Source organism: Lagopus leucura, unplaced genomic scaffold (assembly GCF_019238085.1).
Source record: "Lagopus leucura isolate 7727_CA_CO unplaced genomic scaffold, USGS_WTPT01 Super-Scaffold_741, whole genome shotgun sequence".
NCBI lineage: Eukaryota > Metazoa > Chordata > Aves > Galliformes > Phasianidae > Lagopus > Lagopus leucura.
The window spans coordinates 11,534,161-11,548,029 of record NW_024962256.1 but is presented as its reverse complement, the minus strand read 5'-3'; the positions used below and the strand labels follow the sequence as shown (position 1 = coordinate 11,548,029).

Genomic DNA, 13,869 nt, shown 5'->3' with positions numbered 1-13,869 from the left:
ATCTCTTTTGTTCCTAATCCTTCCGAGGCACTTCTACAGGAAATTCTTTCTGGTACCACAGAAGATGCCCACACAAAGTGTTCTGTTGCTCATTCTTGTCTTTCAATAAATGTTTGCGTAGTGGTGAGTTCAGTTTGAGGAGAGCAACTGCTGCTCAGTAGCTGGGAAGCCAGCACATTTCTGCAGGTGTTGCAAATGGGTTGATGGATCCCAGAAAAGTGAATAATTCTCTGTATTACCAGGTACTGGTGTTCCCAAGGTCCCTGCTGCAAGCAGCCACAAAACAACATGGGTTCTGTATCACAGCAGGTTGGCTGGTGCAGACTTGGGTGCAGCGTGCCCATCCAAAGGTTGTGTGGATACAGAACTACAGCACACATTTTTGGGTTTGTAAATTAAGAGTCGTTTTTAGTGAGGATCTCCATGCAGTCAGTGGGAGCTGTGCAGCTGTCAGTCTGCAGCACTTCTGGATGTTTTTTTTGTGTGCAAGAGTTGCTTGTTGGTTTTGTTTTCCCTTAATTTGATGTTACACTCCATGATGTGTTCTGTGTGGCAGGACAAGGGGAAATGGTTTTAAGATGAAGGAGGGAAGACTGAGGTTGGATATCAAGAAGTTCTTTGCTATGAGAGTGGTGAGGTGCTGGAACAGCTGCCCAGAGAGACTGTGGATGCCACGTCCATCCTTGGAGGTGTTCAAGGCCAGGTTGGATGGGGCCCTGGGCAGCCTGGGCTGCTGTGAAATGTGGAGGTTGGTGGCCCTGCATGTGCTGGGGGGGTTGGATCTTCATGAGGTCCCTTCCAACCCAAGCCATTCTATCATTCTGTAATAATGGGTGCTTCCTGGTTTGCTGTGCACAGGTTAGAGTCTGCACCAGGAAATCTGGAGCCCCATTCTGACCCCTGGGACACAGGGGAAACCTGGGGTTCCTCCTCTGGTCCCATTGGGTTTCACTGCACTGAATTCATCTGCTCTGTGATGTTACAAGACTTTGTGGTTGTTATCAATGACAAGTGAGGAATTGATGACAAGTTCAAGAGGATTTAAGGGTGATGTGCTTGCATCCCACAAGAATTGCTTTCTCTCTGTACTTACTGCAAGGAGAAATGGCAGCTAGGTCTGCCTCTATGAGCAAAGCTCTTTTGAGCATTTTAGATTCAATATTAGAACTCTGTATTTAATGTGTATGTCCTGGTTTGGGCAGTTCTAGGTTTGGGTAGCTGGTTTCTTTCATGCAGGAGAGGAATTATACTGACTGGTATCCAAAGGGCAGAGCCCATGTGCCATCAGCACCGCAACGCGGGCCCTTGGAAGCTCTTAGGCAAAGCCTTCCCCGTGCACAACCTGAGCACTGAATATTTAATGCTCTTTGTTAATACATTCTCTCATTACGTTTCAATTTGGATGTAAAAAAGAACCATTGCAGCTCATATTTGACTTAGAAATAAACATATTGTGGTGTACCTGCTGGGCTTGTTATTAACTCTGGGATTTTCAGTGTTGCATCAGTGGCTTGAAAGTCAACAAAATTGTGCTGTTAATGGATTTTCTACTCTTCAGTGATGGGAACACTTTTGAAAATCACATTCTTGGGCTCAGTCTCACTGAAATATTTTGTCATCTCAAAAAAGCCAAAGGTGATCCAGTTGTTGTCTTCTGCTCCTGAACTATGAGGATAAAAGAAAAATTCCTTCTCAGAAGGAGATCAGGCTGCCCAGGGGGTGGGGGAGTTCCTGTCCCTGGAGGGGCCATCTGTGGGGATGTGGCACTGGGGGATGTGGGCAGGGGGCACGGCGGGTGGGCTGATGCTGGGGATCTCAGAGGGCTTTTCCAACCTTAATGATTCTATGATTCTTTTTTAAGTAGGAGTAAACGTTCAGGATCTTGTCCTTTTTCCGAGGCTGTCTATGTGATTCCATTGCCTCCACTGACAATGAAAACTTTTCAGTAAGAACACCAACCTTTTAGTATGGGTTTTAGCAGCAAGGGCATGGAGATTTTCACTTCTCACGAGTTCCTGGTCCTGCAGTGCAGGAGGCACAGGGCTTATCCTGCACAGTGTGGCTGTGGGATGCAGCCCTCAATGCCTGAGGAGGAGGAGGTTGAGGAGGATGAGGAAGGCTCTTGGCAGGGCAGTGGTGTGTGTGTCTGGCTGTTGGCTGGCAGGCACTGACTCTCTTAGCAGCTCAGATTGTAGCAAGGAAGAGCTGCAGTGGCAGTGCTCTGGCTTCCACCATGGATTACTGGTTTTGTTTAGGGAATGAGCCAATGGATGGTTGTAATCAGTTGCGTTTTTTGTGTTCTGGAGATACCAGACTGGCTGCAAAGTGGCTGAGCAGTGGGACCCTGTTCTTTCTTTCTCAGTCAGTTCTATTTGCTGCTGTTGAGTGGTGTGAAGGTTAGCTCCATCCTCTGAGCTCTGGAAGCAGGATGCTGCCTGCATGCCTTGGGATGCTCCGGCTGTGGTGCTGGGCCTGGGCAGCAACAGTCGCTTTCCTCCCTTAGTTCTGCTCAGGAGGCTCCTCCTGTCTCAGGCAGCTCCAGTCTGCTTTGAGTAATTGCTTTGCCTCTCTCTTATTGGCATGATTTATTGAGGACATGCCTGCTGTCATTTCATCCTAGTCAAAATAAATGCCCTTATTATCTTTGTTTTCTCTTAGCAGCAGAATGCAGTGAATACAGGCAGATGTTTCTAAATGAAGAAGAACACAAGGAATGATCCTTTCTTTGTGTTCTGGTGAGAAGACATCCCAGAGGAGCCCTGCCCGGGAGCATGCAGTGTCCCCAAGCAGCACCCTGTGACACACAGGGTACAGCTGCTGGGAGGATCCTGCTGCTCCCAGCTCTGAGGTACCCTGCTCCTGAAACAAGCATGCCTCAATAATGGAGCTGAGTTTTAGGAACTCCTGTCAATGTCACCTTGGTTTGCCCTCCCGTAGGCTGGGAAATGCACTGGGATGTGCGGGTGACTGCATGCTGGTTCCAGTGCCACCACCGTGGTGCTTTGGGGCTGACTCCATTTGTGAAGCAGAGGTACAGCGCATGAATTCTGGTAACACCATTCCTGTGGGTGCTTCAAGGAGCACAGGTTTTGTAAAGTATCACTGCATTTAGGAAGTTTAACAGAAGAGGAACCTGTGAAGCTAGAGGAATGGCGTTTGTGTAATTGAAAGTTGCTTCTCCTGTTTGCCTGGTGCTGCCCAACTTGATGTGTCCCCTGGTGCATATATGGGGACAGCATTCTCTGCTGCAGAACAAGCACAGCTGGGAATTTCCCATTCAGTTCTTGGGCTGTGAGAGCAGTGATGGACAATGACAGGTCAGGTGTGCTTGGTAGCTGGGCTGTCCACTATGGCTGTCCCAAGTTGGGCCAGCACAGCTATAACCATTCCCAGTAGGACCAGCACAGCTATAAGCAACCCCAACCAGGCCAGCTACCCACGTTGTGAGCTGACCAAGGAGCAGGAGATGCAGCTGACACCAAAGCTGCTGTGCCTGCAAGTAGTGGAAGGATTAACCACCTGTCTGTCCACTGCAGGGATCCCATCAGCATCACCGCCTGCATTCTGCAGAAATTAGGGGAGGAAAGCAGTTTTTGTTTGGGGATGAGCCACTATTCCTCCTTAGCCACCACAGGGTGATGCCTCGTTCTGCTTGCTCTGTCTCTGCTGTCGTGTTTTGGATCTCCCAGTGAGAAACTTCCAGTGATTGTTTCTTTAAGATCTTCCTCCTTCATTCACAACTTTTTCTCTTCCTTCTCCACCCCTCCGCAGCTGTAGCTGCACTGGGGCCACTCTCTCTGGGTGCTCGGGTACCCAGGCTGCTCTCACCTGCCTTAGTCCTCCTCTGTCCTTGCAATGCCATCACGGTTACACTGAGATACAGGCTGCTTAGCTTTTTAAATGACAGTAAAGTGCATTTGCACTGAAATAATTTTTAAAATGGAGAGGTGTTTCCAAACACAAAACTTATGGGTGGGTGCTCCTTGGCTTTAAGGGTATCTAGAAATGTGTCAGGTTCTTTGTGGCTGGTATTTGGGTATTATTCCAGCCCAGGTTATGTGGAGTTCATACTGAAAGCTTATATTGCATTATGACATTCAGTGAAATCCACCGAGTTTATTTGTATTCCAAATCCATCTATTGCAAAGACTGCTTTTTCGTGAGCACAAAGTACTAGGAAGCATAAATATTTATTTCTTAAAGTTTATGATTGCCTTAAATCATTCGAGCTTATTTAGCAAGCATCAGTTATAATTGAAGTAAGCCATTGAGCCTGATCTGCATGTATTAAAAATATCTATATGTATGTGTATATGTATCTACGTATATACTTGAGTCAAATACGGGTGGAAGCTCTGAGCTAATTGCTTCCATCACATTGAAAGACACACTGATAATTTTATTTTTCCTCCAGGTGATCATAAATCACTGCAAAGAGACAGTTAAAGCTGTACAGAGCAGAGCCATGCTTCAACGTGCAGTGTGTGTTTGATGGATAAAAGCTGAGCTAATATGCAGCGCTGTATGTCCATCCATAGGGAGACAGCTCAGCACATCGTGACCTTATTCCAGGTTCATTTGTGGAATTGCAGACTGCCATAGGTTTGCATACATGAAGGGAACTTCAAAGTGCTCCCATGGCCATTGTGCCACAGGGAGCACAGCGGGCGTCACGCCGTCCTGCTTCTCTCCTGGAAGGGCTTTATTTGTCCAACATTCTGACCTCTGTCTGGAGTCCCGCTGGCTCCTTGCCATCTGTCCCTCTGGCTGCAGCCGTGCCAACAGCTGGTGGAGCTGCCAGCCTGCTCCTGTCAGCCCAGCAACTGCTGCCTGCGGGGTGCGGGTGGCACATTGGCCATCCTGGCTCTGGCAGGGCCGTAAGAAGCCCATACAAACGTTCAGTGTCTGCTTACATCTGTATGATTTTCATGCCTCAGGAGGAGGGCAACAGAATACAACACGGGGGTGGATGTGCTGCAGCGCTGCTCCGGGTGCACGTCCTCCTGGCTGTGTGTGGATGGAGACGTGCAGCACAAACACTGTCTGCAGAATGCTCACTTTGAAGGGGAAACTCCCCTCTCCCAGAAGCTGAATCCTGCATCCCCAAAGCCCGAAGGCCACATGGAATTACCTATTGTGCTCTCACTGAAGTGATAACCAAGAGTACAGTTTTGAGGAATAAAAAGTGTATCAAAGTATCCATTGCTATAATAGAACCAAATGTTATATTCAGGGAAGCAATCGGTGTTTTTCATGTTAGTAAAAACTGGGATCAATCTGCTTTGACAGCTGGGACCTGGGAAACAAAGATCAGTGAAGAAATGGGCAGAGTACGAGAAGAAAAAGAATGGAAGTTCCAGAAATGATCCCAAATCCTGCAGAATGCAGAGAAGTTTGGATGAGAACTCTTTGATGGTATCAGAGTATACAGTGAAATGGAAGGGCAGTACATTCTGCAGCCTGCATCACACCTGGGAAATACGGTGTTACTGTCAGACTGCCTTAAACTAGGGATGTGTCTCGTCTGTTGGTTGGACTTGATGATCTTTAAGGTCTTTTCCAACCTGAGCAATTCTATGATTCTGCCAACTCAGCCTTGAAATGGTGCTTGTGAGCAGGAGATGGAGACTGCTAATGGGGCACCTGAATTCGTGTCTGAGTTGAGATGGTGGGAAGTTGTCCTTTAATTCTGGAGAAATACGTGCTGCCTGAATGCACTGTTAATGGGAAATCAATACTCCAGATTTGACCTCAAATCTGGCACTAGCCACAAATTCTCAAGGTTTAAGTAGTGCAGTTTAATTAGCATCAATTTAACAGCAATCTGGGTTGCTAATTTATCATGAATAAGGCATTTGAGCAGTTCAGTGATTTTCTGTTTTGTGAATCATCTTTGAGAAGGCTGTGATTCACTGGGATCAAGCTGGTATTTGAAATTATTGGCAAAATATTTCCCATGGATGGGATGGGACACAGGTGGATTGTGGTGAGCAATAATGGGAAATGGATGTGTGCTATTTAGGCTTAATTAAGAAAACTGATCCTGCTGTGTGTGTCTTTTCTGAAGGCACTGAGATGTCCTTGTACATCTTGTTTTGAGGATCACATTTGTGTTAATGCCCAATATCTGCTTATCTGTTGAAAGTCAATGGATGTGGCAGTCAGGCTGGACCACTCACTTGTACAAACACAGACCTGGTCCCTCTAGCCTTGCCAAGGGTGTGGGGCAGACAGTTCACAGGAGTTGGACAACCCTTTTGAGAAATAAGGCTGACAAAAGTGCACTGTTTGATGGTGTTTGTGTCATCTCAAAAGAAAACATGATTTCACTGTGGTTTGAATGCAGGTTCAGCCTCGAGAGTGGATGCTCGCCTGGGTCCTTTGATGCCAGCACAAGTCACCAGGGTGACTGCTGTGGCTGCACCAGCTGTGACAATCATGGCAACCAACTTGATGGAGCAGACACTAACAGGTGTGTATGTGCTTCTGTAGACTGATTCTATCACTGAGACATACGCTGTGTGTCTGTGTTGTGATCAAACCCTGCTTTCCACTCTGCACAGTAACAGGGAACTCTTACAAAATGGGCTCTGATTTTGGCATTTGCAGCAGCTAGCTGTGAGAGCTTTCATTGTTGGCTCAGTCTGGCACTTGACAGCAGTTTGGCATCTGGTGACACAAAAGGCAATTTCTGCACTGTCCTTGGGCTTTCCGTTTCCCATGCCAGTGGCATTCACAAGTCTGTGGTGATAAAGCTGTTTCTTTTGGATAGGTGCTCCGTGAAGCTCCTTGGCTGATGTCTCCAACGATGCTGCATGCTGTGCTGTGTGATAAAACCATGTTGTTCATTCTCACGTCAGTGTGTGTGTTGCAAAAGGGAGCAAGCACTGTTCCTAAGAGCTGGGAGAAGTCTTGTGGCCTTGCTTGGATTTGTGTATACTCCTTGCAAGTCAGGATCAAAGAATTCAGATTTTGGTAGAAAATTGGGAGCATCTTTCCTAGCGAGATGAAATTCTGCAGTACTGCTGTTATGGTGAAGACAGAAGCTCTGGTGGGGGGCTGGGGAGTGGGGGTGAGACTGCATTTGGATTGGACAGATTGTCCCCTGCACGGGGGAGCTGCAGCTGTTGGCAGAGGTGAGAGGTGGCAGCAAGATCCCTGCAGGTGTGCTTGCAAGGTGAGTGCATTGTGAGCCACATCTCATGGCGCATGCTGGGCATCGTAGGCAATTATGGGCTGTCAGTTCTGCTGTCACTTCTCTGGCCCTCTGTGCCCATACAGGTCTTCCCCACTGCTCAGGTAGATGTTTCAGAAAAACCCACTTTGGGGTTAGCTGTGCCAAGCAAGCATGTAGCGTGCCCCCAGGGCAGGGCTGCCCACTGCCAGGTCTGCCGGTGGAATTTGCCTTGCTGAGCATTCCAGCTCTGAGACTTTCCCAAAATATTATTACACAGACATAAATCTGAAGGAAAGTTCGTAAGTGTTTCTTTTGACATGCTTTGTTTTAAAGTTTCTCTTTGGCGCAGTTTGCTTTTGCAAAACACCACCTGCTTTTTTCACCACAGTATTTACAAAGACCTGTTTGTTCTCCCCAGAGCCACTGAGGTGCTGTTGACTTGCTTTCTTGTTGGGAATGAGCAACAGATGAAATATTAGAACTGTATAAAAAATGCACAGATGGAAAGACAAAGACCGTAGAATCATAGAAAGGCCTGGGTTGAAGAGGACCACAATGATCATCTAGTTTCAACCTCCTGCTATGTGCAGGGTTGCCAACCACCAGATCAGGCTGCCCAGAACAGATCTGTGCTAGAATCACGCTGTTCTGCCCTTTGTTGCTTGTGGGAAGCAGAAATCATGGTTAGTAATGTATTTCATGTCAAATGTGTCTGCTGTCCCCCCTTTGGTGGGCTTGCACAAGCCCTTCTGATCTGTCCGTCCACTGGATGAGGATTACGTTGTATGAAGCCTTTCATATTTAATGACTTTGGTGAGTGAGTCAATAGAAAATCTAGGGGTGACACTGCTGAGAGCTTTCATAGAGTGAATCATAGAATCATAGAATGCTTTGGGTTGGAATGGACCTCTAAGATGATCAAGTTCCAAACCCCTCCTGCAGGCAGGGACACCTCCTACAGACCAGGTTGCTCACAGCCCATCCAATGGTTTGGAAGAGCAATCACTGTATTTTTCCTTGTGTACAAGTAATGTAAATAGGATGAAAATTTTATGTTTGTTTCTGGCTTTCCCTTGAAAACTGAAAACACATTCATCTTCCTCTGATATTCATCTTTGATTTCCTGCTGACTGCACTGAGAGAACAGCAATTTCACTCGAGTTTTTTCAGTAACATTTCTCAGGAGGTGACACTCCCTTCTGCAGGATGCTACCAGCTGTCGTTATTTCCAGTGGAAAAACAATCAAAGAAAGGATGACAATTAAGAGGAATTGGCAGTAATGCAGGTGATTTCAGGTGTCAGCCACCAGATACCCCAGGAAAGGAAGCTGGTGGGGTATGAGAGCTGGGTTTGGGCAGCCTGGTGAGCATCAGCTCCATGCAGTCAATCTGTAAACTCGTGAGCTGAGCATTTCATTGTGTATGTGGCATCGTGAGCCACCATGCTGTGCTTGCAGTGCCCATGGCAGGAACAATAAGCCAACAAATGTCTTTTGCAGGACATTCCAGCCGTGCTTCCATTCTGCAGTATAGATAAGTCTTTTTCTGACTTTGCTTCCAAAGACAAAAGCTGTGTGTTCAGGGACACTTAGTGCAGTTGTATTCTGCTCATGAGAGCACAAAAAATTCTTCCTTCCTCAAGACAAAATTAAATTTTTTTGGGATGTCTGGTGCAGAGGTAATAAACAGAGTCTACAACAGTCCTGGCTTCCAGTAACCATTTATTTTGTGATGGAAGCTGGAAAAATCTAATGCCAAGTACAAATCATATTTGTTTCCTGTTGTGGTTTAACCCGGAGGGGCTCAGCACTGCACAGTCATTCACTCCATCCAATGTGATGGGGAGAAGAACTGAAAAAATCAAAGTAGAGCTCATGGGTTGAAATAAAACTGTTTAGTAAGATAGAGAAAAGGATGATTGTTATGACTATGTTTATATATAGGAGGAGGATAAGCGAAGTCAACTCACTGAAAGTGTAGATAACTGCAGGACAAGGGGAAATGGCTTTAAGATGAAGGAGGGAAGATTGAGGTTAGATGTCAGGGGGAAGTTCTTTACAGAGAGAGTGGTGAGGTGCTGGAACAGCTGCCCAGAGAGGCTGTGATGCCCCGTCCATCCCTGGAGGTGTTCAAGGCCAGGTTGGATGGGGCCCTGGGCAGCCTGGGCTGCTGTGAAATGTGGAGGTTGGTGGCCCTGCATGTGGTGGGGGGGTTGGATCTTCATGATTCTTGAGGTTCCTTCCAACCCAAGCCATTCTATGAATCTATGATATATATATATGAATGTATATAACAAGTGATGCACAAGCAATTGCTCACCACCCTCAACCGATGCCCAGTGAGCTCCCAGAAGAGTGTGAGGTGAACTCCCAGCCCTTCAGAACTCCTTCTGCTCCACATCCTGTGATATGAAGCGTCCCTTTAACCAGTTTCAGTCATCTGCCCTTGTTCTGCTTGCTTCCTGGGCCATTGGCTGGGATGGCCTGGGCTGTACAGCTCTGCTCAGCTGCAGCTATCCAAATCAGGCTGCTAGCAGCATCATTTTTCTCTTAGAACCAGAGCTGAGCATCGTACCAGGCACTCTGAAGAGAACAATTCCATCCCAAGCAAGCAAGCCCAGGTAGAAGCAGGCTGCACAGAAGCGCACACACGCAGCTCCCAGTGCTGAGGGGTATCCATGCATGTGGTGTCTGGTGCTGCTGCATGGACGCTGTGGGACAGGAGACAGGAGACAGTCTATGCTGGGGGGGTTGGCTGGCATGATGTGTGCTTTGCTTGTTTGCTGGGGAAGTGCTGGATATGGCAGTAGGTCTCCTTTAAAATAGAATATCTGTTGTTAAAATAGTGGCAAATGTCACCTCTGGGAGCGTGTAGGCTGTGTATCTGAGGAGCCAGGAGAGATGCTTGTCTGGGACCTCTGAACCAGGCACGGAGCCCACTTTGGTACAGCAGACAAAGAACGTGCTGCCATCATCCTACTGCTTCTGTTCAAAATCTTCAGGAAAATAACAGAGTGAATGGGAGAAGATTGCTGTAGAGGCAACGAACTGCTCAAGGAGGGACATTTAAGGAGGGAGGGAAGCACAGTGGAGTTTGACAGATCACAGTGGAACGTGTCAAAGCAGACGCAGACACTTCTCAGAGGGTGAAATAAGATGTGCAGGAGCAGACCAGGAGATGCCCATTGCATTGAATGGTTGTGATGGGTTGAAGGTAGGACCCACATCTGTGGGAGTGGGGCACAGAAGTGTGCATGTCTGCAGCAGGGACAGCCCGGGGAAGCCTAGGGGCTAACCTACAGCATGGACACTTTAAGGAAGTATTCAGCGCAGTAATGAAACACCGAATGCCTAGAAGTGTGCACTTGAAGTAAACCCAATTCTTTGCAATATTTAGAGTCAACGTTTTAAACCTATTTAAACTGCCATTGAGAGTAACAGAGGTCTGGCCTCTAAAACCCTTAGCAGAGCAAAGCTTGATTCTGTCTTTGTCCATATCTTTTCACGGAGCGAATCAGCCTGCTCTAATTCTGCATTTAATAGCATGTTTATCATCATACACCTCCATCTGCGGCAATATACGTAGGATAATTTTCCTACTTCACCTCTACTTTTCATTCTGTGAATTATTCATGTCCTCTGCCTGCCGTGGAGTCTCAGAGAAATCCCTTTCATCAGGTTTCCTGACGCAGGCCTGGCACGAGCGCATCGCTGGTAATTATACTGCTAAGTTTAGGGGCAAAACCGCTGTGTGATTATGTTGGAAGGACGTCACAGAGCTTAACTGCCTGCCTGCACTGCATTTCATGCATGTAAGTTTAAGAGAAACAAAAAAGGTTGATTAATGGGAAAAGAGTAACCCTGAGCAACGATGTGCACCAGCTGCCAATGGAGGGTGATGCTGCGGTTGCCTTTCCAGTGTGTCTGGAGAAGCAGCCCCTCATCTTTCTGCCCAGCCCCATCCCAGGGAATGCTCCCAGAGCCTGGAGTGTGCCTGGGGGCTCAGAGCTGGCTGGGGAGACACAGCCTTACAACTTCAGTCTCTTGATACAGTAATTTTGGAAAACCATCTCAGTATTTGCTGTGGATATAAAAAGAATTGACTCCCGATGTGTGCAGTGACTTAGAGCACTTCTCCCCCATTTTTCTTTTTTTAGATTTTTCTAAATTTCCATTTTATTTCATGTAAATTCACAATGTTGGGAAAGTCTATGTCGTGTGTGAATGCTTAATGAACAGTGCTGTAGAACAGTGGTGTGCTGTGCTGACCATGCTGTTTCAAGCAGAGATGCTGCACCCACGTCCCTCCGTGAGGTCACTGCCCAGATGATGTGAGAGCTTTTCAAAGGAGAAGAAATGAGAGGTTGCCTCGGGCACTGCCAGCACACAGCATCTCTGCAGGGAAGCCGTGTAAGGCCCAGGGAGTGAGAGCAGCTGCACAACTTTAGTTCAGTCAGCTCAGCTGCCCTTGGGCTCCGTGCAGCAAACAACCTGCAGCTGCAGCCAGCAGGGTGAGAGCAGCAGCAGAGGCAGTAGGGCTACCCCTATGCTACCTGCCTTTGCACCAAGCCAGCACTGACTTGTCAGTGTTTCAGGTTCTGCCAATTTCATGTGTGCAATAGAATCATAGAATGGCTTGGGTTGAAAAGGACCACAATGATCATCTGGTTTCAACCACCCTGCTATGTGCAGGGTCGCCAACCAGCAGACCAGGCTGTCCAGAGCCACATCTAGCCTGCATGTAGTTTCCTTAAATCTACCAGTTGGCATTAATATGTTTTTATTATTGTATGTAAGTTAACAAATGATGCCAGCTTGGTAAATGTGTTCTCTTGTTCCTCGTGTGTGCATACACTGTGTGTGGGTGAATGAAAGTTCTTGGCTTCCTCTTAATCAGAATGGTAATGAAGACCGTAAAGGCATTGAAACAGCCTTTCTTTCTAGGATTAGAGAAGGAGATAGGAAGAGGCAGAGCTGCAAATGGGGTTAATGTGATTTCCCTGCTAAAAGATAAGCCCAAAGTCTCTTAAGCATCATCCGAGTGTGTTGCTGCATGTTTAGCTGCTTCTTCTTTGCATGACAGCACTGGGGCTTTGCACTGTCAGGGCAGCACTTTGCTGCTGTGTCACCAGGAGGTGCTGAGCCCTCCAGAGCTCTTTCTTGGGGGTTATTTCTGCAGATGGCCTCTAACAGAGCTGCCCCAGTGGCTGCACAGCTCACATCAGCAGTGGGAAAACACAGCTCAGGGTAAGGGAGTGAAATACTTTGGTGGATGTGAGGAAACAGCACATCTGTCCTCTGCTGTGTTTTGGAGCATGGGAATGAATCAGCGGAGTGGAATTTGAACCAGGTGTGTAGATGTGCCTCTCCTTCACAGAGTGAGGAATGAGAGAAATATCCTTGCTTCTCAGGTGTCCTTCTGCACCGTTTCTTCCCTCACACAGCTTTTCTGATGGGAGTTTTGTCATGGCTTGTGCCACTGTTGGCAAACACATTGCTCCTGGTTGTCTGCCAGCAGGACCCTGGGTGTTCTCTTGGCTGAAGATGCAGTGCTCCTGGGATGTGCCTGGCTTTGTGGCTGTGCAGGCTGGATGCTGTGACCATGGGGAGCTTGGGAGGAACACACAGCTTGCAGGGGGCTGACACTGGGTGCTGCTTGGCTGCAGCACAGGCTGAGCTTGGCCCATAGAGCAGAGTCCCTGCAACATATGTCTGGTGAAGAGGGATACATTCAGAGATCCTCTTGATACTTATTAGCTGCTCCCTTCTCCTCGCTCCTTTAATGTGTCAGTGAGTTGATGTGATTTGTAAATCCTCTTCTCCACCACCTATAAAAATTGAGTAATTTGCCTCTTGAGAAAAATGACATCGATTTACATTTTTATTATTGTGATATATTCCGTGGTGAATCAGAGTCAGACCCTTGACAGGTTCAGCCTTTTCTGTGGTGCTGAGGCTGCGTCTGTTCTGTTGTCTGAATAATATTCAAATTAATGGAGTAGCATTTTAGGTGGGAATTGACTGTGTAAGGTGCAGTCCTGGAAAAACACCGCGTGCAAATAGTTTCTCTGAACCCAAGTTTTAGTTGGGTGACTGGAGAAAACTTGGCTAAGATGCCCAGGTGGAGAAGCGGAAGGACAAGGAAAGGAAATAAGCAAATAGAAGAGGGATTATCTTTTGAATGGTTTCTTACTGTAAAAGCCACTTTTTCCTGATCGTTTGGGCTGTCTGATACCTGCTGCCTTTTGCCTTTCCTTCTGTTCATTATGGCCCCTCTGTTCTCCAGACGCAGTCATTTCATAGTGGAAGCACTTTTAGCATTTAGCATTTCAGATGCGGACAACTGCTTCGTAAAGGGGAAGAACTTGTTCTTACAACTGCTTCCAATTAAAAAGCAATTAAGAGCTCATGTGCAATTAAGAGCTTCTGTGGCAATTGCTACGGAATCGAAGCCAGCACACGGAGGCGCCTCCGGCTTGCAGGCTTTGCTGGATGTGTCCCTGCACTGTGTTAGCCTTCCTGGAGGTGGTGGGGCTGGCCCTTGGGAAAGATGTTCTACTGGTCCCTTGTGTCTGTGTTGCATCCATCCTGCATCCACCCTATGTCCATCGTGCATCCATCCATCCTGCATCCATTCTATGTCCATCCTGCATCCACCCATCCTGCATCTGTCCTGTGTCAGGGGTGCAGCTG

At 47.3% G+C, this 13,869-nt stretch overlaps 1 protein-coding gene across 1 annotated transcript in view; it reads left to right on the top strand.

The window, feature by feature from the left end:
* TCERG1L (transcription elongation regulator 1 like) overlaps positions 1–13,869 on the top strand; it is a 63,113-nt gene that overhangs the window by 25,310 nt on the left and 23,934 nt on the right. The window contains 1 exon segment of the mRNA XM_042863571.1: positions 6,347–6,472. Within this exon segment, the coding sequence (XP_042719505.1) occupies positions 6,347–6,472 (126 nt within the window).